We start from the raw sequence: 22,146 nt of genomic DNA on the forward strand, positions 1-22,146 counted from the left end.
GCATTCATCTGCGTCCCAATAGAAAGGAGAGCCACAGTGCAGAGTCCGGAAGGACCAAGGTGGAGACTTACGCAGGCCTCACACAAAGAAGTCATAAATGCGTCTACACAGAGCCAGGGTCACTTTCACATACTGACTCTCTCTGTAGGTCACTCTTTTTTGAGTTGACAACTGGCAGATGTATTCAAAGCAGAACACAGACAGGGGCATATTCCAAACCAAATGTGTGAGAAGGTAAACTAAAAACTATGACAGCTCTTCCTCTGCCTTGCATGCCTATGCACTTGGGAAGAAGACAGGCAGAAAAGTCTTCAAGATTCAGCACGAAGGCTATCTTCTTAATGGGTTCCCTTTAACCATTGCGATTCACTAAAAGCATTCCCGAACATACTTAAGATTTTGCAATTCACTATATCTTATAGGAACTCGTTTTACTGAAAGCTGATTTACGTCAAATAAACTCATTCCCCCCAATTAGCTTCAAGGGTTACAAGGACCCACTCTTCAAGCCAGTGACTAAACATAGGAAATAGAAACCTGCCCCATATCTTAATACTTACCTTTGACTACTCCGGAAAACAAAAGAGGTGGACTGTGAATTGAGTAGAGTGGGGGGGGGGGGAGCAGAGGGTGGAGTGGGGGTAGAGGTGGGGTGTTCTGGAAGAAGCAAGGAGAATTTTAAAAATCCCTCATCAATCAAGCTCCCAACAGTACGTCTCCAAGGGAATTAAAACAAAGCTCATTACGGAAAGTTTCCCCGAACCTCTAGAGATATTTACAAACAACACTTTAAAGAGCCTGGGCGAGTATCCGTTTGGGGTGAGCACCGGCTCTGGGTTCTCAGCTTAGCAGAGCGCTGTGTACGCCCACCGTCACCACCGCTCCTCACCACCAGGGGGCGTCCGTGGCTCCGATCCACCGGGCCGCTCTCCCAGCGTACCCCGCTCCCGCAGGCCGCGACCCGGAAGCTGTCGCCGGCTGCCAGCCGGCCCGCGGCTCTGTCCACTTTGGAGTTGCGGAGTGTAGTGGCCTGGGCGGCCGGAGCTTGCTGTGGCTGCTGGCCGCGGCGGTCGGAAGGAACCCCCCACAATGAGTTCGTTCCCAGGGGCGCAGTCTGGGCACGCGTCCCCCGGCGACGTGTGACCCGATCTGCCGGCTGCTGCTTCGGAGTTCGTAAGTGTCCGTGGGCCGCGCGGGGCTGCGAAGAGACTCTCCGCCTGGGCCATGATGAAGGCCGGCAAAGTTTTCCTCATCTCGGCTGGGAGAGGCTAGTTGATGGGCTCTGTCGACAGAAGCGAGCGGGAGAAGCAGAGCTTTCTCTGTCGCTCTGCAGTGCCAGGAGTATCGAAGGTCCAGAGTTCACTCAGTAGCAGCCGGAATTGTTCTCTTCGGGGACAGTTCATGCTCCCACTCCTGACACCAAAATAAAATAGGAGGCTGTCATCTGTGGAAACATACCTGTCCTTTCAACCATGAAGGCACAAACAGTGTCTCCTACCCAGGAGAATATCTCCGAGTCCAGTTATGTCCACAGCAATCTATGGAGTAGCCGGAAGCTAATGATCGTAGGGGTCTTGGTGGGCTGGCTACTGGTCATCCACCTTCTGGTCAACATGTGGCTTCTGATCCTTCTGTGTGCATCGCTGGTAGCGCTGGGAGGATGGCTGGGCTCCACTGCCATCCTAGGGGCTTCAGGTCAATTGCACCTGGAACGATTCATTACCATCACCACCTGTCCTCCATGTCCCGAGGCAGAAAGGCAGCTGGAACAGGAGATTAACCGCACTATCCAGATGATTATCCGAGACTTCGTGTTATCCTGGTATCGTTCTGTGAGCCACGAGCCGGCCTTTGAGGCAGAGATGGAGGCAGCCATGAAAGGGTTGGTTCAGGAGCTTCGAAGGCGGATGAGCATAGTGGACAGCCATGCTCTTACCCAGAGGGTTCTGACTCTCTGTGGTTGTCACCTGCAGAGCTATATTCAGGCAAAGGAGGCCTCTACAAAGGAGCAGAGCTGTCCAGTTCAGCCCTCCCAGCTGTGGGATGCTTACTGCCAGGTTACTCCTCCCCATCCTGCCATGAGCTGTCCCACCACGGAGGTCACTTATGCACGTGGCATTGTGAACTTGATACTAAAAGAATTAGTGCCCAAGCCCCACCTGGAGACGAGGACTGGATGCCACGTTGTGGTTGAACTTATTACTTGCAATGTAATCTTACCACTGATCAGTAAGCTATCAGATCCTGACTGGATCCACCTTATTCTTGTGAGTATCTTTTCCAAGTACAGACATGATGCAGCCCAGGGAACTAAACCCCCCTGCTCATCCAGTGTCCTAGAGCAGCCCTCGGTGCCCACATCTCTGCCATTGATTGTTGAAGTAGAGAGTCTGCCAGTAGGAAAAGCATCGTCTCCAGCAACAGCCCCAGTACCCTTGACCTCCAGTGAGCCAGCCCCTTCCCCAGAGATTGAAGAAGGCCACGAAGCTGTAGAGGGAGATTTGCCTGGGATGCTCGAAGAAAAAAAAGTAGGAAATAGCTCATCCCATTTTCTACAGCCAGATATCCGAGGCCCCTTGTTCTTATGTGAAGACTCAGAACTGGAGTCACCACTGTCTGAACTGGGCAAAGAAACCATCCTGCTAATGACCCCAGGCAACTTCCTTTCTGACAGGATTCAAGATGCTCTGTGTGCCCTAGACGACTCCGGGGCTCTGGAGCCTAAGGATGGCGAGGGATCTGAATGCATGGAAGGAGCAGAAGCTGAGGAGGCCCCAGGGACAGACACAGAGACAGGCATGCTGGTCTCCGTGCTTAATTGCCCAGAAATCCAGATTGACACAGCAGACAAGGAGGCAGAGCAAGGAGACGACACCTCTCTTACAGCTTTGCTAGAGGAACCAGAAAAACCCTGCCCCTTACGGCCATCATGCTTAGACAAAGATCTCGCCAGTGGCGTGTGCTCCCTTGAACCTGCTATGCCCCCAGTGCCTCTTTCCTCCTCTCCACCTGGTCCTCTCAGCTCAGCCACCTTCAGCTTCGAGTCCCTGAGCAGTCCAGACGGCCCGGTTGTCATCCAGAACCTTCGAATCACTGGCACCATCACTGCCCGAGAGCACAGTGGAACTGGATTCCACCCATACACACTGTACACTGTGAAGGTAACAGGATGATGGCTGTGCTTTCTCACTTTGGGGATGGGGTTTAGAAAGCGGAGTCCATAAACAGATTGTTGCAAGGGCAGATAAGAGCATCCCGGGTTGATTAAATAAATTAAATAAGGTGGTGTGTAGCTGGTTTGGAAGCCAGGATCGGCTCTTATGGTAGACCCACACGAACAGCCCCAGAAGCTCAGTGTCAGAAGACTTGGGGGGGGGGGGTCAATGTTTTCATTGGTTCTCAAACCTGCTTCCATCTCAGAATCACTCTGGCTGCTTTGTAAATACACTGACTCTGACAGACGGATTCTGGATAAGAATTTCTAAGAATGCATCCCAAAATTCTACATTTTTTTTAAAAAAACAACTTACTTATGTTTATTTTATGTGTATATTTTGCCTGCATGTATGTAAGTGCATTGTGTGCCTGATGCTTGTAGAAGCCAGAAGAGGGTTCTACAGGGTCTGAATCTGGAGTTACAAACAGTTGTTAGCTGCCATGTGGGTGCTGGAACCAAACCCTGTTTCTCTTTAAGAGCATCAAGTGCTTTTAACTGCCGGGCCATTTCTCCCCATTTCTCCATCCCCCCACATTTGTTTCTTAAATGAAACTTTCCAGTTAACTCATCGCTCCACTGCCTGGCCTGAGGGGAGACCTGCTACTTTAACCAATTTTCTCCATATCATCTCTGCATATTCGTTCCCAAGTCTATGCATAGACGCCTCAAGGAATGAGGAACTTGCCACCTTCTGACTTAAATATAAGTATTCTACCTTCCTAAATATATATATCTATGTGTATATATATATATATATATATATATGATATTATCATTTTTAAAGGAAGAAATTAGGAAGAAGTTCAGAAAGAGAGTTCCTTGGCAGGAGCCGCTCTGTTGAACTGTACCTGCCTTCTGGAATTTCTGTGATTATCAGTCCAGCGCTAGGAGGGCCATGCTGCTGCTCCCCTGGTGAAATCCAAGAGAACCAAGGGGAAGTGTCCTGTGCAACTTCAAGGGGATCTGGCCTGTCAAAAGCCACATGACATCTGAAATGAAGGCAGTCTTGGAGCTTGAAATCTCTCCTGAATCCTACCTGTCTCTTCTGCTCGGTACTTGTCTGAGAGACTTCTTTGCTCGCCTCAGCTCATAGGACTGTGTCTTCCTGTCCAGCTCTAGAGATGTTCAAACACCAGCCCCTTTAGAAGTGGCTAGAGTCACTACTGTAATTCGAAGCACCTGTGCATTCATAGGCACGCCACACTCACTCCCATGGCCTTTATAAAACAGGCATTTTTCAAAAGCACAGACGAAGATCTTTGGGGTCACAAGTGAGAGGTGACTGTCAAACTGCGTAACTTGAGCAGTTTGCTTGCTTGTTGTTTGGACTCCAGGTGTCCTTCTGCTGTGCCCTGTGCTCACATACAAGTGCCAGGTTCTGGCTATTTCATCTTCTACTTGTGACATATTTGTGAACTGATAACAGTTTTTCTTTCTTATAACCAGAAAAATCAAGTTGCTGCTCAAGGGATAGGGCAGAATATTCTGTAGAAAGCTTCGCAGCTCCCGAGCGCTCCTAGCTCGAAAGCTCAGTCCTGAATGCTGCCTGTCTCCTTCTTTCTTGGTACTTATGGGAGAGACATCTTTGCTCACCTCAGTACTTAGTGAATATTCTTCCTCTCTAGTTCTAGAAATGTTCAAACACTAGCTCAAGTTCTTTCAACAAGGAGATTTTTTGTTGCTTTATAGTATTTCAGCCAAAGAATAGCCAATTTCTGATAAGAGCAAGCACATGCAGAGTTGGTCGCAGCATCTATGTATCTTACACTTCTTTGTCAGAGGGCTTGCCCTGTGTGGCCAGAGCTTCCGTTCTCTTCAAGCTGCTTACTTTCCTAGGAGTGCAGTGTGGGTCATCTCTCCCACCCTGGCCCTTTATGTATATGAGGCAGCAGACTGACCTCACAGAGCATGTCCAATCATCATGCCATGTCTAGTGATATAGCTAATATATGCTTAATCCAAAGAATTTCAATTCAATTTCCAGAATAACAATTAAAAAGATTAATTTTCCCAAAGCTACAACAACAAAAAAGAAAGAGAAAGAGGGGGGAGGGAAAGGAAAAAGAAAACTAGTCCAGGCCAAGTCGTGAGTGATGCTTATCTGCTGTTTGGGACTTTTCTTCCCAAAACTAGTATAGATTGTTAGTGGCTAGTTGTCATGGCAAAGTGGTTTTCTCCTGATGAGATCTCTCCTGTGATTTAGCAGTGGTCGCTGTTGTAGGTATGACTTCTGCTCTATAATGTCTTTAGGATTTAAAAATGTTATGGAGCTACTTTGGGAGTGGGAACTTCTGGTAGAAGCAATCATAAGAAACAGTGGCAAGTCTTTCTGACTGAGCAAGGGGTAGCAGGAGGCGTAGCTCATTCAGCCGTGGAGTTTGGATTGTCAGTTACAACTAAGGATGACCGTCAACACAGTGGCATCTGCAGCATAAATGAAGTTTTCCCCTTTCCCACACGCTACTGTCACCATTGAACAACTCATTAACCCCAGAATAGATTCCCTAAATCTCACTGGTTCTATCAATAGCTCTGTTCCTTTCCACAGTACGAGACTGTCCTTAATGGCGAGAACAGCAGCGGCCTACAGCAGCTGGCCTATCACACCGTGAACCGCCGCTACCGGGAGTTCTTGAATCTGCAGACCCGCCTGGAGGAGAAACCAGATCTACGAAAGTTTATCAAAAGTCAGGTGTTCCCCAAGCTCCCAATGGCAGCTTACATATCACCTCTAGCTGCTCTCATTTGCGTGCTTGGTGGCCTGTGGGTTTGTGGGCAGGAGAAGGCAGCACTGGCTGTCTCATCCCCAAGTTTTCTTGAGAAGCCTCGGGTCTAGAGTTGGACAGCTGTGATGGATTCCCTTCTGAGGTTGTCCTTGGTGACAGGTGTTGCTCCAGTGTCCCCACATAGTTTACACTTAAGAAGAAGAAGACACATCTTCCTGTGCCCATAGAATAACTCAAGGAACTAAATTAGTGTTTCCAGGTCTGGATTATCCATCTTAAATAACCCAGAAGTCCTTATCTTCAAAACCAAGCCTTTTGAGTGCTGTTTGACACATCCAGCACACAGTGAAAAGTTTAAAATGTAATCATATTTAAACACAAGGAAGCTGGGTACTGGCCATGTTGTTATAGTTGCTTTTAGATGCTAATGATAATGCAAATAAATGGTAAGCTGAATGTAAATTATGTTTTCTTAATTACATAGCTAATATTGGGACAAGCTTCAAAACTGCCTGGTTCTCTTCTCCACACTTCCCATGCATTAGCTCGTGTAATCCTCTAACAGCCTGGGGTAGATATTGTCATTCCTTATAGAAAAGCAGTTGTTACCAATCATGCAGCTTGCCTAAGATCATTCTTATAGCAGGAATTGGAGCCCAGACTTAACTCTGGGCCTCTGGGCGTAAGAGGCCTGATGTCAGTAACTGCTGCACTGTGTCTTCTCTTCAGATTGAGGCGAGTAGATTGTTGCATCACAACCCTGAGGACAGTTGGAAGTCCTGAAGTTAACAAAAACCCAAAGCCCAAACCTAGTGAAATACATCCAATAGTTCTGTTTGTTTTCCATGAGATGTCTCTGTGTGCATGCTAAGTGGATGAATTTGCTGTTTTTGTTTTGCTTTGCTTTGTAGATGTGAAGGGTCCAAAAAAGCTCTTTCCAGATCTTCCATTTGGAAACATGGATAGTGACAGAGTAGAAGCCAGGAAGAGCCTCCTGGAGTCATTCCTGAAGGTTGGCATCTTTTCTGGCTTTGCTCAAATCCTCACCCCACACATCCAACCCAAGGCTCTGAGATCCAGGGCCTGGGATTTCTTCTAAAGTGTTTTTCTTTTGCAGCAACTCTGCGCCATTCCTGAGATTGCCAACAGTGAGGAGGTGCAGGAGTTCCTTGCTTTGAACACAGATGCTCGGATTGCCTTTGTCAAGAAACCATTCATGGTCTCTAGGATAGACAAGGTAACAGCAGAGCCACTGTGCTCAGCTTTGTCCCTTCTGCAAGTGGGAGGTGTGCATTAGGGTGGAGACCATGCTGAGGAGATCAGAAGGGCCTCAGAGAATAAGATGGGCCTCAGAGAAAGAGTCAATAGAACATGGACTAAAATTTTCAAGACCTGTTGCTAAATATTGACTGGATCATCACCTTGCTGAATCACAGCGAGCAGCTGTTAGAAGACAATGACCGCATGATATAGATATAGATACACATATACATATATGTATATACACATATAGATATGTGTGTATATATACATTTGATATTGTTCTAATGGAAGCATATAAGGCTAGAAGTGGGCCTCCTCATCTTGACTGGGAGAAAAAAAAATAAGATGGAATTCTATATGATAGGTATTAGGGGACATTCTTCATGACGAAGAACCCAAACTAGAAAGAGATCAGCAAGACAAAAGCCCCAGAGTTCTGAGCCGATGTACCCATTGGTGCCTTCCTGGTTTCCTTATGGGGACCTTCCTTTGCGGTTGCCTGGTTCTTTGCTTTTCACCTTTTGAGTCAGCTCTCATTAGAGCCCAGTCTGGCCTGGAACTACCCATAGTCCCAGCTGGTCTCAAACTCATCATTGTCCTCGGCCTCACATTCAGGGAGGCTGACTATTTTGAGCAAGGCACTGTACTAATTTACAGTAAGGCCAACGTGGAAAGCACAGATGAAGGCCCTCACATCAGCTACAGACCTTAAGGCTGAGACGAAAGTTGTCTTACAGGTGTGTGCCTATGCAACTGTGCATTCACGCGTACATGTGTGGAGAGCATAGGATATCTTCCTCCATTGCTCCTAGTTTTTGAGACAAGGTTTCTCACTGAACCTGAAGTTCTCTGGTATTGGCTAGAATGGCTGGCCAGGAAGTCCCTGAGATCTGCCCTGACGCCAGGAGCATGGGAGTTACAGATGTATATCACAGAGTTACAGATGTGTATCATAGAGTTACAGATGTGTGTACAGAGTTGCAGATGTGTATCACCACAGCCAGCTTTGATGCAGGTGCTAGGAACCCTGAGGAAGGACTTTGCCCGCATAATCTTCTCCCCAGCCTGCAAACTCTATGTGCTAAGCTGCATTACTTATGTCTGTGCCGTCCTATCTCGTGTTCCCTTCCTGGTTGGTTTTCCTAGTGTTCCCTGTGCTCTTGTTAGTTGTCCAGTGTGTCTTGGCTGTACTAGGTGTGCTCTTGTGAGGGATTACGACAGGAATGAGGTACGGCAGGCCTGGTGCTACTCTGATCCAGCAGCCTTTATTAACGTATGCTCACCTCCATCGCCTTGAGTCTTTTTGGTTTTGTACATTTCCCTTTATAGCTAATATATGAGTGCCACTTTCACATGCTGAAAAATATAGGTGATTCTTGTTTCTTACAGGTATTTTTTTCTTTATAGCAATTCCAGATAGCTTAACCACAGGCCTGAGGGACTTTTATTTTTTCTGTACCTAAAGAAGAGAATTGTTTGATTTGACTACATTTCTTTCTCTTTTTTTAAAGATTTATTTATTTTATGTATATGAGTACACTGTAGCTGTCTTCAGACACACCAGAAGTGGGCATCAGATCCCATTACAGATGGTTGTGAGCCACCATGTGGTTGCTGGGAATCAAACTCAGGACCTCTGGAAGAGCAGTCAGCTCTCTGAACCACTGAGCCATCTTTCCAGCCCTTGATTTGATTACAAACCCAACTTGTTACCCACAATCCTTGCAACATGTTTATATTATTTAAGCTGCAAAACTGTATTTTCTTTTTTCCACTTACCATCTTCATTTTTCTTCCCTTACATACCTTCTTTATTTCTACTAATTCACACTTTGCTGTTAGTATCATCAATTTGGAAACTGGGAACCCCATGTTTATGTAAAAAGGAAAGAAACTAATTAAAAGTATTCTTTAGCCTGAAGAACTCTCTTGAGTTTTTCTTTTTCCTTCTTTTCCCTGTGGCTTCTTATCCCTTGGTATTGTTTGTTTTACTCTGTAGAGAAGACTGTTTTAGACAGAGAGACAAAGTATTGATGTCGTTGGCTGGTATCTGATTTTCTCAAAGGCAAAGGCTCTAGCTGGCGAACTCTTTTCACCCTGTGCTAAAGCCCAGAGAGGTGACTGTCCTGCTCTCTGTCACTGCCCATCAGGAACGTGCAAAACCATTCTGATCCTGTACCTCCAACCCTGCAGATGGTGGTGAGTGCTATCGTGGACACCTTGAAGACAGCATTTCCTCGCTCTGAACCCCAGAGTCCCACAGAGGAGCTGAGTGAAGCAGAGAATGAAAGCAAGCCCCAGACAGAAGGCAAGAAGGCTAGCAAGTGAGACGCCCTTCAGTGGCCCAGGGCTTCTGTCCTCGCTTCATCCCCAGCCCTCAGCCAGAGCCGCTTCCATTCTCAAGCCCTAGAAGAGAGGAGGCATGCTGCCCACCGGGTTCTAGCAGAGCCAGAGGCTGGGTTCCACAGTGCTCTGCCTAAGGAGTCTAAGCTGCCAGGAAAACAGCACTGCTAAGCATTTGCTCCCATGAAACCCTGGGCCCAGAACACTGGGAATGTTTGACTAGGAGGGAAATCTGTAGAGTCTGATACTCTTCTTTCTGTAGAAATTGAGATGTTTCTTTCCTACTAAGAATCAAGGCTTGTGATCTATTTGTTTGCCATCATTTCTGGAACTTTTGGCTCAGAGAGTACTTATCCAAGCACTAAACAGGAAAGGGCTAGGACGGAAACCTGCAGGGTGTATTTTAGTAACTGATTGACTGCTGCTGCTCTCTGCCATATTCCCGCCCAGCTGACCCCTGGCAGCATCCATACCAGCATGCGGAAGGCGAGGATGGCACATGCACCCTGTCAGAAAATTCTGTGTAAATGTGGCCCGTTGAGGAGAGAGCCATTGCAAACTAACCACTATTTTACTTGACAAAAGTCCTTTCATAAGTACCCTATAGACGCAGTAAAATATGACACTGCCTTTGAAAAATTGTCAAGTATATATTGTTTGGGAGATTTCATCTCCTAGATAGTTCTGAGCACACTAAGCGCCACAGGTACCCTAGGGAAAGCATGGCTGTTTCTGTTTCAATATGCTGTCATTACTTGCCAGCCTCTCTTTTTAGAGAGCAAGATCATCGACTGCTTTCTGTTCTGCCTTTGTTTTTGTGTCAGGTCCAGACTGAGGTTTTCATCCAGTAAAATTGCCCCTGCACTGAGTATAGCCGAGGCACAGGACAAGATTCTGTACTGCCTCCAGGAAGGCAATTCGGTAAGAGCCCCAACCAAGAGAACAGCTAGAGCCTCAGACTGAGGTTTAATCCTGAGATATAGTATGCAGAAGGCTTCTCTAAAGTCAAAGAAGAATCGGGTGCCCTGCTCAAGAACTTAGCTGATATCTGGTTCTTAAAATTTTATGCTAAAATTGTTCCCTCTGAGTGCTTTAGAATTCTGTCAAGTCTGGATTGGCAAGTTGGCTTCTTAAGGGAGTGGGTTTGAGATAATAGTAGCAGGATGATAAGGGAAATCGTTTTCTAAATGAGAACAGGTGATCCATCCATGTACAAAGGTGATTATCCCAGAGCAGGCTAGGTGTACTTGCAGCCTGGGTAAGGAGTGGAAGCTTTCCTGAGGTGGCCATGGGTTAGTGGACTCTGTGCACGTGGGACTTTTTCTAGTGAGAGTTGGGAAACCCAGATGCTACCTTTATTCTGACTTCTGCATCCTTGGTGATCTTTGTTACTTGCTGTTTCTTCAGGAGTCAGAAGTCCTGTCCATGTCTGGGATGGAGTCTTTCATTGAAAAACAGACAAAGTTACTGAGAATGCAGCCAACAGAGGTCCCAGATAAAGATCCCCAGCAAGTCCCCAAAGAATATGTGGATAGCGGTTTGCTGAACAAAGCTGTGGTAGCCCAAGAGCTAAACAAGAGTGGCCCGGGTGAGTGACAAGACCTTTGCTTCCATAGCAGAGAGCCAGGGAGATGTCCACTGGGCCTCAGGGTAGGTGGACTGTGCAGTGCTGATTTCTCTTGTGCTCAGCAGAGACATCCATGTGCTGAAGTACTCCAGAGCTGGAGGTGCAGTGGTCCAGAGATGGAGATGGGATTTTGATCCAACCAAGCAGCAGGGAAAGATCTGTATGCATAGCATCAGTGTGTTATTTTGGGCATGGGGCTACTCTTTTTCTAGACAAATCCATCAGTGTCTGTGGTACCACTTTCCTGATGTTTCTTTTTCCCTCCCTACTTTTCTCTCTTTCTCTTTCCCCCTCCATCCCCTCTCTTTGTTTCTGTCCCTCTCAGTACCTCTTGGGGTCCTTTAACATCATTCTTGAGGTGTGGTTTGGCTTGTGTTCTTACTCTGTACTCTCCAAATGATCACGTCTGCTCTGTCAGCTTCTGCCTGTGCATGTGTGCCAGTGACGCCTAACTACCAAACTGCACGCATACATCTCTACATGGATAGAGCACAGAGCAGCTGAAACACAACAGCATCTCATGGATTCATCTTCTCCCAGATCTGCCCCTGCTTTACTTCTTGCCATTGCAGATGAAGCTTCCTAGTTCCCAGGACAAACAGGCAGAAGAGGGTCTGAGTCCCACTGCCAAGTATTGTCTTCCCGGGAGGAGGTCAGGTGTTTCCTACAGAGGAAAAAATCAGAACCTGGCTTCTAACATGCTTAGTGACATAGGACTTTAAAAGAAGAAAGTTTTATTGATTAACTAAAGCAAAGACCTGCTAAGACTAAATAATGACAACATCTTGAGGGAAGATATTGTGGACTGAAGAAGAAAAACTAATTTCATATTTACTCCCGGATGCTCAAAAAAAAATCACCTGGCCTCTGCTATAGGAACCTCAGTTTAAGTATGTGACACAGTGGGGCTGCTAGTTAGCGGTCATTGTCAACAGGACACCGCCTAGGGTCATCCGAGGGGAAAAACCTAATAAGCTGGTTGAGGAGTGGCCTAAGTCAGATGGCCTGTGGACATGTTTGTGAGAATCGGTCTTGATTACTAATGTCTTTGTGTCGTGTTCATCATTTTCTTCAAAAGGACCTTGTGATTCCATTTGCTTTACTTCTACTGCACTGACTACATGTCACCACATGGTGGCAGCTGCAGATAGATGCTATTCTGTGGCACTGAGGAGGCTGTTTGCTGAGGGAAGAATAGTCCACCTTTGAGCAAAGAACTAGAAAGCAACTCATGTTTTCCACACATGACACTCACCAATTTCTTTCCCATTTGGAAGACTTGAGGGGCCACAGATGAGCTCATGTTTTTGCTGGGCTTGAACATCTATTCACTGGAAAGAAGCATCTCTTCACATACATACATACACACATACACACATACACACATACACACACACATACATACACACATACATACACACATACATACACATACATACATACATACATACACACACACATACATACATACACACATACATACACATACATACATACATACATACACACATCACAGAAGAAAATATGTACTGAACAGAATCTAGAAGTGAGACTCAGTGTTAACCGATCTGCCCAGACCCCAAAGTGATTTGTGTTCCAAAACACCCTTAGAAGAGGAAAGCTGGTGCAGGCTGGTCCAGAGAGTCCCCATTGAGCCTAGACTAGCAGAGCATTGATGTTGATAGTGATAACATTAATCACAGCAGAAATGCCAGATTCTCCTAATCATTATGGAACATCCGCATACCCCTGGGACACTGACATGAGGTGGGAATCCCAGCACAGATTTAGAGAGTAGACACTTCTTTCCAATGGGTAGATGTTCAAGATGCTTCAGCCCAGTGTAAACATGAGCTCATCTGTAGCCCCTCCAGTCTTCCAAATGGAAAAGAAATTGGTAAATGTCATGGCATTTTACCAGAGGTGTGGTACTCTTCCCAGAACCATGTGTTATCTCAAAGTCAGACTCCAGCCTCCCGCACCCCACCCCACAACTCTGTGTAATCGAGGTGGGTCTGTAGGAGAATGAATCTTGGTTCTTTCCCTTAATCAGCCCATTCCTTTCCATTATCCACTGTGGGGGCGAGTGGAAGGCACAGTGCCTTGCCAGTTCCAGTTAGTCAGCAGTTGTGAGCCCCTGTGTGGAGTAGAATGGAGTCACCATCCTGGAGAAATACAAGGGAAACCAAAGCCAGATAGGTAAAATAATTACGTACAGGACCTGTTAATACGATTTTAAAAACCTGTCATGACAGAACATTAGAAACAAAAATGTTGTAAAAGCATACAGAGCTCATCACTGAGTGATAGATACAAGCATTTTTTGATTTATATTATGCAAAGGGATTTCAAAACTCTAGGATAATGACAAGAAGCTAGAGAAGACCTGGCTGCCACCAAAGCTCTGAAAGAGGAGAGGTCTCTTCCCGAGTTACCAATGATGCTTTGTCCCCAGGAACAGAGACAGAGTTAGCCGACACGGCCTTTGATCTGATCCTCCTGCTGTTGATGGAGCAATGGAAGTGGCTGTGTACTGAAAGCATGCAGAAGTTCCTGCACATTATTTTTGGCACTCTAGTTCAGAGGTAAGATTGCTGAGCTCTCTGTCATGTTAGAGCCTCAGTTTGCTAAGAAATTGTTTCTGTACTAGGAAGGTTTAATTAGCATTTCAAGAGCCTGCAAACTCAGCATTCTAGGAATGTGGGGAAGAAGCCCCTATCAGAAGCCTTTTTGTAACCAACCACCTTGTCTAAAGTTTGAGTGTATATAATTCTCTAAGGTTTCTGACATATATAGCACACTGAACATTGCCTCTGTTCTTAGAATACTTTAAGTTAGTCTGCTTACTTTAGTACATCAATTCCTCATGCGAGGCTCCAAAATGTGTCAACTTAAAAACACTGGTGATCGCCACTATACATTGGTTGACATTAAGGAAAGAAATCAAAGCACTTTCCCTTGGGGTCATCTGATCAAAAGTGAGCCCAATTCTGCCTCATGTATTCTGCCTCTTTATAGCTTATGGTTCCTGGCCTATGAATCTGTCTATTGTATGAGTATGAATCTGGATCCCTATGCTTATCTGAATGCTGTGTCCTGTCTGTGTATGTCCATAACAAAAGACTTCTGCTCAGACTTTGCTGGGCAGCACCAAAGGCATCATTTGGGGAAGGAATGATGCTTTATAGAAACCTTTAACAGGTTAAGGATTTTACAGGGATTAAGTCACTTAATCGAACTGACCCCAAATAACACACTAACAAGTTATCCAGGACACACATAGGTTGCTTCCAGCATTTACAGTGGATCTTTGTTTTATAAGGTTGCTTTCAACCTACTTTCTGTTTTCAGCATTTATTGTCATAACACACATACACACATGAGTTACTTGTGGGTCAGGACATGAAAGAATATATAAGATTAAAGCTATGCATTTTCTCAGGTTGTAAACCTCAATTACATGGGAAAGTCAAGGCAAGTAAGGTTGTACTACATTGTTCACTTAAATCCAAGTTAAACAGGTGGAGAATGTATAGTTTTAAGTCTTATGTGACCTCAAAGTATATTATTATTAACTCAGCTTCAAGGACCAGCAAAAGTTTCAGTATCCTAGAGTATAGAGATAGTCTCATAATAATGTGGTACCACGCTCTGGGGTCAGTTTCACATTTTTACATCCCCAAGCCCTGTGTCATTCTTTTATTTCTGTGCACTGGGCATTTCTTTTGATCGTGCATAGTGCTTACAGGATGGTAAAGCACAGAGAGAAACTTGGACTTGCAGCTTAGCTTTATCTGGGCCTTAGAGATAGCCTGAAAGATTTATGACTAGATGGAAGCTTCTACGACTGATTTCTTATCCATCCTTATGATCTTCCCCATTCTCTTATACTAGACATAGTGATAAACATTTCTTTGGACCCTGAAGACCAGATTTCAGTCACCATTTTTGTACCATCTTGTCTCGTTTTTCCCTGAATTAAGGAGACCTCTTCTCCACTCACTCTGTTGACAGGGATACTTATTATATTATAGAAGTTATCCGGGTTCCCTAACGTCATGATGCACAATAGATTCTTTTGTTCCCAGGAGATATTTAGCAACACAGGAGGAGGTTTGGGTTGTCACAACAGGGAAGGAGGATGGAAATGCCCCTTGGAAAATATCTGGTGGGTAAAGATCATGGATGCTTCTTGCCTTCTGTGTTACAGAGAACATTCCCTGATGTACTCCCCCACACACCTCTCTGCACACACAGTGATGACATATTCTTCCCACAATGCCTCTAGTGCTAAGATTGAGAAATTGTTCCTTCACTGTTAGCTTAAGGGCCACAAGGACCTACAAGGTGCAGGGCCTGGTACAGCCTCTCGAAATATTTGGCTGTATAAACATTTTCCTTCTTGATATTTTTTGCAGTTATATCTCTAGTTCTGTTGTGTTCTACTCTGTTACCTGGGAGTGTTGCTAATTGGGCTTTTATTTCTCTTCACCCTTTATTGAACTTCCCTTTATTGATCTTAATACTTTCAAGGGTGGAAAGATCCTTAGTAGTGAAATCTGAAGTCTGGTAGTGTAAGGTTAAATGACATTTAGTAGTAAGGGGGTATACTGGGTACCCCACTCCTCAGACCATGTATGTGATGAGTTGGCTTACAAACTCAAGAAGCTACTCAATAGGAGCAAAACAGCATTGAAACATTAGGAGAAATTGGAAGATTGAGATTCATAATTTAGAATTTGGAAGAAGTTAAGTTGCAGTGTGAATAGCCCAGAATATTAAAGGACTTGGGCCAATCCAGACACAGGACAGAGACCTTTATCTAGATCCAGGAAGACCACTGAAGAACTGGTATCTCACAGGGAAGTTTGATCCACAAGAGGCACACCCCCAGGGATAGGCAGAAAAGCCAGCCTCATTTCAGGATTCAAGCCAATTGCAGTGCCTCAGCTGCAGTAAATGGGATCGAAAAAGTCACCATTGTGCTGGCCTGAGCTTTCTCTTGCCTCACTGGTAGAAATTTGTCTAAGCAGTCTTATAGCATTCATTCAACTCTACTTTAAAATACTGTCTTACTGTCTAACTGGGGATTCATTTCAGTCTTCTATCTTTAGTCGTTTTTAAAGTATTACTAAAGGCTGGTCAGTAATGTACAAAAGACACAGACCTACTGTTGTAAAGTTTAAAATGTAATGAAGGTGAGCACAGAAACTCAGGCACCACCTTGGGTTGAAAGTGAGTGGGCAGGGAGCCTGCATTCAGCCCCACTATTCCAAAGCCTGATCTGCACTAACACAGACTACTCCCCATGGTTTATACTCTGAGCTTGGTTTCCTCATCTGGGAAATGGGATTAATAATGCTATTTTTTTCTTTATGTATACTACAAAGTATCAAAAAAATGATATTTGTTCTTCAGTCTAGGAAATGATGAAAACATGTCTTATGTTTCTGATGGCTTCAAATTAGTTCCCCTCTGTGGGTTTAAGATCTCCATCTCACACGAGTCTACTGTTGCCACCTACAGTCATCCCTTGTGGGACTGACCAACACAGCATTAAGTTTCCAAACAATGCAGGCTCCACTAGGCCTTGAAGCTGATTTATACCAACCAGTGGGTTCTTTTGTTAAAACAGCAACCAGGAAAGTTCCAGACCTAACTCTGAAGCACAGTGCCTGAGCCCTGGTCCAAGACACAAACACATATAGTACTCAGTTTTCTGATGTTTTCTAGATTTACTGGATAGGGAGAGCTTCTGGAACCCAATCTCTTCCTGATGAGAAGAGATTGGGCGTCAAGCTCCGTACCTTCTCATTCCACCTCTCCTCCTAGACACTTGTGTTAGCCCAGCTAGCCAGGCAGACAGCTATCTGGTGAATGCAGAGCAGCAAAGCCCATAAGAGTCTCTAGCTGTGATGGAACCAGAGAGAACGCACCTACGAGTGCCCCTGACTCCTCAGCTTTTCACCTTTCATCCTCCGGGACTTTGTTGTTGCCTTCTGTTTAGTATTATGGTGGAGGCATCATTTGGAAAAGCAGAAATATTGCCATGTCCTCGATGACTGTAAGTGGCCTGAACAAAAAACTGTGGCTACCTTGGAAAAATCTGTGACTGGTCAGTACTACTTGCTTATGCAGGTATGCCAGGCTTTGCTGTTGTCGTTGTTCTTTGGGTAGCTTCTTTACATCTCTCCACTTTGTCCTTTGCCATTCTCCTGTCTGTTAGTGCCAGGTTTAGAACTGTGGTGGTTGGCACTCCACCCCACCCATCCATAGGCTGACCTTAAAGGAGGACCACCTCCTTCTCTGCTCAAGAACTCTCTTTCCTCATAAGTGATCCCCATCTTTTTATAGTGTTTTCATTTGGCTCTCAGGATGCATTCTAGCTTTATAATGTTCTGGGTACTTCTGTTAATAGGAGTAAGAAGAGGGGGAAGTCCTGGTCTTTCCAGAATGGACCATTTCCCTCCATCCAAAGGCTTCAAGGATTTGACTCCTATGGTCCACAGTCTTCCATCAACAAGTCGCCATATGTGTAGTAACGTGAAGAAAACAGGGCTCACTTCAGAAGTTACTATTTCAATGGATAATCTTATTGGCTTATATGTATTCACTATGCAGCAAATGTTTATTGAGAGGTAATTCACACGGATGTTATATGTGACACCTTGAGCATATTTTATAGTTTAATCCATTTAAGAGCTCTGTGAAAGAGGTGTTATGATCCCCACTTCTAACCTGGGGGAATCTATGGCTTATAAGGAATTGGGGTTATTAAGTCAAACCATAAGGTTCATAAATAACACATGCAGAAGGTAAAACCACCCATGCTTCTCCATGTTCATCTGTAGTGATTCTCATAACTGTCAGGGTTAGACCTTTGCTCCATGGCTTCACGGGAAAACCTGAAAGTCACTGCTCTGAGCAGCAACTATCCCCTAATCCCCCTAAGAGGAGATGATCAGGTAGTCTATAGATTCCAAACTGCGTGCCTATATCTACTTGGAGCGAGGAGAGCACCTATGACCTCAGACGGTAGCCTCCCTAACTGCCCCCTAGGGAAACCGTAGTCATTATTTTTTTAAAAGCTGTTTGTGTGGTAAGCAAAAAAGCTGGGAATTTGACCTCTCCTGAAGCTGCAGGACACACACACACCCAACACACCCACCCTGACCCCACTACAAGGGATGGCATATAAGGGCCTAGTGTCCCCATGACTGTCACACACATTTCTGTCTGAAACTTAAATACTGGAGCCATATTCTTTTGCAGGGTGTTTGGGCTCCTGCCTTCTCTGTGCTTTAAGGTACATGGTGGCTGTCACTGGCCACAGATGGCTGCTGTGGCTGCTTTACCTTTCCTGAGCACTGTGCAGTCTTGGTGTCCAGGAGGGGATGCCACCTAGATGTAGGTACTGTGCCCCTCAAAATGTCCTCCCTTCCCACCATCGGGAGTCATTATCTCCATGCAGACATGCTTGCTTCTGCTGCTTCCAGCTTCCTCCAGTCCCTGCTCCCTTAAAAGACCTATATAGAGAACTGCCTTAGACTCCCGGGACTTCTGCCAGATTGTAAGCACACTCTCTCTAGCTGCAAAGGCGGGGCAGGGGGAGACAGAGTAAATTCAACCTCATGACCCCTCCTTCTGAGCCAACGTTGGAGGAGCTCTGGGCTGTGCCAGGCTTATAAATCTCCCTTGATTGTTGATGGTGTGGAGAGAGTGGGGGAGGGAAGCTCAAGAGAAGTTAGATGCCCAAAAAAGGCATGGTTAAGTCAAAGGCAAGTGTTGCACGCATGCGTGGCTGACCTCATGTCAGCTTCTGTGCTGGGAATATCCAATTATGTAACAAGGAGAACTCCTTATTTGGGAGGAAAGGGGAGTGAGGATAGCAGTCTAAGCCAGGGAACGAATGGATCCAGCTCATGCAAACGTCTTGTGTCTGAAACAAGAAATTTTACAGTTCCCTGTATGCATCAGAAATGGATTTAGGAAACTGGAAAAGTACTCAGAACTAGTCTGGGTTGGAGGGAAGGAGAGAGGTAGTGTGCCCCATTGATGGTAGAAGGCTTGGGGCAGGAAGACCCAGCCAAGGTAAGGGGTAGAATTATTTTGGAGCCCTGATGTAGAGAGTAAAGGAATGAGAAGAAGCTGGACCAGCTCCCTGCCTAGATGCCCAGAGCCACGCCACGATAAAAATAGGAGCCAGGCCAGCATCCGAGTACGTGAATGCCACGTCCATTGGCTCTGCCCTCCCCATGGCCCTGAAGATGGCATCAGACCCTATGTCAGAAGGGCAGCAGACACATTCTTGGCATCTCTGTCTACATTTCTTAAAGTGTAGTGAGAGAGGAAATGAGTATGTGTTTGTGTGTTGGGGACATATGGAGAGGAACTTACCTGACATGGTAGAGAACAAAGTTTCAGTGACCTGGGAGGAGAGGAGAGTTAAAAGTTCCTAAAGCCACTGTACTGAGAAGAAGAGAACATGCAGGGTGAAGGAATCCGACAAGCATTAAGCCCAGGAGAAAATTAAATAGTAAATGGCAATTTCTAGGGCTTCTGATAGGTCATGGAGTCCTCTTAGGAAAGGAATTGCCCAACAAGCCAGCTCTTGAGAAATTCCAGAAGGTGGTGCAGAGGTATGATCACTGAAGAGTGTGGGCTGCCCAGTGGGATACCTGTGTGTCTCCCAAGGACAATCACCAATGGCTGACGTGAACACTACTGCTACTCTTTTCTTATGTCCCTCTGGAGTCATAGGCATTATATGGGTAGAACTCCACACAAGCTGACTTCCTTGGTGTGTATGTGTGTAACAGCCTGAGGGACCTTTGTGACATTAGTTACTTCTTAAGGGAAACTCAAGGCCTGACACCTAAAGGACACAAGCAGTTACAATAGGAAAGAACCTGACATTTGTTACCGTCTCACTGGCAGGGAAGCCTACTATTACTGTATGTGCTGATGTGCAGTTCTGCCACATAGACATCCTGCTTCACTGCCTGAACAGTTCCTTCCCCTCATGCTGCCTGCCTCCCTTTTGTACAAGGTTCCTCACAAAACACTGCCTGCTAAAATCCCCCTCACTAAGCTCCAGGGTCTTAGTCCTGTCTAGTCTTTAGACCCCAGACTGGTCTCTGGGTCTGATGCACCTGAAGGTGCTACATACACCCATTTCCATCAGCAGACTCTGACTTTGTTCTTAAGCACTCCTGGGCCAGGGGTTAGTCTTTCCTAGTGGATCTTTTCTACACTCTGGACACAACTAGAGAAAGAATATCAAAACAATTCCGAGTCACCAGGAGACAAGTGCTGTGTCTCTTTACTCTAGACCTCTCTCCGTCCAGTACAGCTCCAGCGCCATGCGTTGTCTCACATCTCACTTCTTCCTATGACAGCTTCTCTAGAAAAAGCATGTGCTTTTGCTGGCACACCAGATCCTTTGACTCAATAAGTTTTCAATTTCTTGTATTAGGTTATTTCTGGCCCAAAAGTATCATTGACCTGGGCTGTATTTAAAAGTGCTGAAATTAAGGATTTTGTGTAGTGATGGCTTCCTTCAATTGTGTTGTGTCTCCTTGGTTGGAAGGAATGTGTCTTGCCATAGCTCGCCCACTAGGCACATTACAGGGAAGCCCTCTGTGGCTGGGCCAGGAAAGGACCCCAACAGTTATGTCTGCCATATACCCTGTCTGCCTTGCATTTGAGGGATGTCACTTGCTCTAAATTCATATTATGTTAAAGACACTGTGCCCTATCCTATTACATGAGAATTTCCACTTAATGGAATAAAAATTATTATAATATATTACAATGTAATATAATATTGTAATAGATATATAGTAACTGAGTATCTTCTGTCTGATTGTGTGTTTGTTCTTCTGTGTATTTTATAATGTTCTTAAATTCTCATATGTTTCGATGGAAGTACAGCACTAGTCATAATAAAATGAAGAGAAAACCAGAATATTGAGGCATTTAAATCTAAAGAGAATGCCATTTCCCAAGCCACATTATTGGTACCTGTTGCCTACCTGCAACAACAAATAGGAACCTGAAAGTGTAAGGTTTTGGCAACAACATTAGACTACGTAAGATCCTTGAGGGCAAAGATAAAGCGCATTCACAGTTGTGTCTCAAACACCTCCTCTGACATATAGAAGACACTGACTGAAATTATGTTAAATGAGCAGATGTGCAAGATCGCATACAATTCCATGTCTCAGTACGTCTCTCATCACCAGTGAGAACTCCAAGCATCCTCAACAGTGCTAGGGGACAAAAGGTACCCAAAGAAACAAAATCTCCCCAGGCTGTTCCCATAGAATGTCCCCAGCTGATAAAGTGGGCATCTTCAGTACCCAGAGCTATGGTTGTACCGAGCCACAGGCTTGCCCTTCAGGCAACAGTACCATTTCTTTCTGAAGCAGCACAGTGCCTTGAGCACCTTGCCCCACTGTGAGGACCCACCGATCTTATGCTCTCTGGAAGCAGCTCCTGCTATTGCACTGTCCATGTCCACTCCCGACCCCCTTTCCACATAGGAAGAATGTGATCGTTGAAATCAGACAGACCTGCCTCACTTGTTTGTCTTACCCACTGTATGGAGGTTCTTTAGGAGAAAGCTAATGCGGAACAAATTGTAAGAAGAGGAGGTATGTGTTTGGAGCTGGACCTTATACGCCAGGGATCGTTTAAGCTAAATAATATTTCAAATAGTGCAGCAGGTGTAAATGTAGTACATTACTTGCACTTTTAAGTAGAAAGCAACGTGTAATAATTCTGAATGCTTTTCATCTAGTTCTCTGAATGGGGCAAGTCTGTGGCTTGGAAAAGGAGTACCAAAATTCTCCCTGTAAGCACCAGGTGGCACTGCAGGTTAGAAATACCATTCTCTTTCTGTAGGGAAGACTTATTTTGCAAGAGTAGCTCTGCCCCTTGATGATGATGCCTAAGCATTGCTCCATAAT

General features: G+C 45.3%; 1 protein-coding gene across 3 annotated transcripts in view; it reads left to right on the top strand.

The window, feature by feature from the left end:
• Positions 1 to 961: 961 nt before the first annotated feature.
• Snx19 (sorting nexin 19) overlaps positions 962 to 22,146 on the top strand; it is a 38,256-nt gene continuing 17,071 nt past the window's right edge. For 2 of the 3 annotated variants that reach the window (XM_021172128.2, XM_021172129.2), the window contains exons 1-8: positions 962 to 3,161; positions 5,766 to 5,904; positions 6,855 to 6,955; positions 7,061 to 7,180; positions 9,400 to 9,530; positions 10,374 to 10,470; positions 10,957 to 11,137; positions 13,632 to 13,761. In XM_021172128.2, coding sequence (XP_021027787.1) covers positions 1,473 to 3,161; positions 5,766 to 5,904; positions 6,855 to 6,955; positions 7,061 to 7,180; positions 9,400 to 9,530; positions 10,374 to 10,470; positions 10,957 to 11,137; positions 13,632 to 13,761 — 2,588 coding nt within the window. In that variant the 5' untranslated portion in view covers positions 962 to 1,472. Of the gene's footprint in view, positions 3,162 to 5,765; positions 5,905 to 6,854; positions 6,956 to 7,060; positions 7,181 to 9,399; positions 9,531 to 10,373; positions 10,471 to 10,956; positions 11,138 to 13,631; positions 13,762 to 17,594; positions 18,001 to 22,146 lie in introns of those variants that run through there. The other variant, XM_029481480.1, reaches the window with a different exon arrangement.

This window comes from Mus caroli, chromosome 9, assembly GCF_900094665.2.
Source record: "Mus caroli chromosome 9, CAROLI_EIJ_v1.1, whole genome shotgun sequence".
In the NCBI taxonomy this organism is placed as follows: domain Eukaryota; kingdom Metazoa; phylum Chordata; class Mammalia; order Rodentia; family Muridae; genus Mus; species Mus caroli.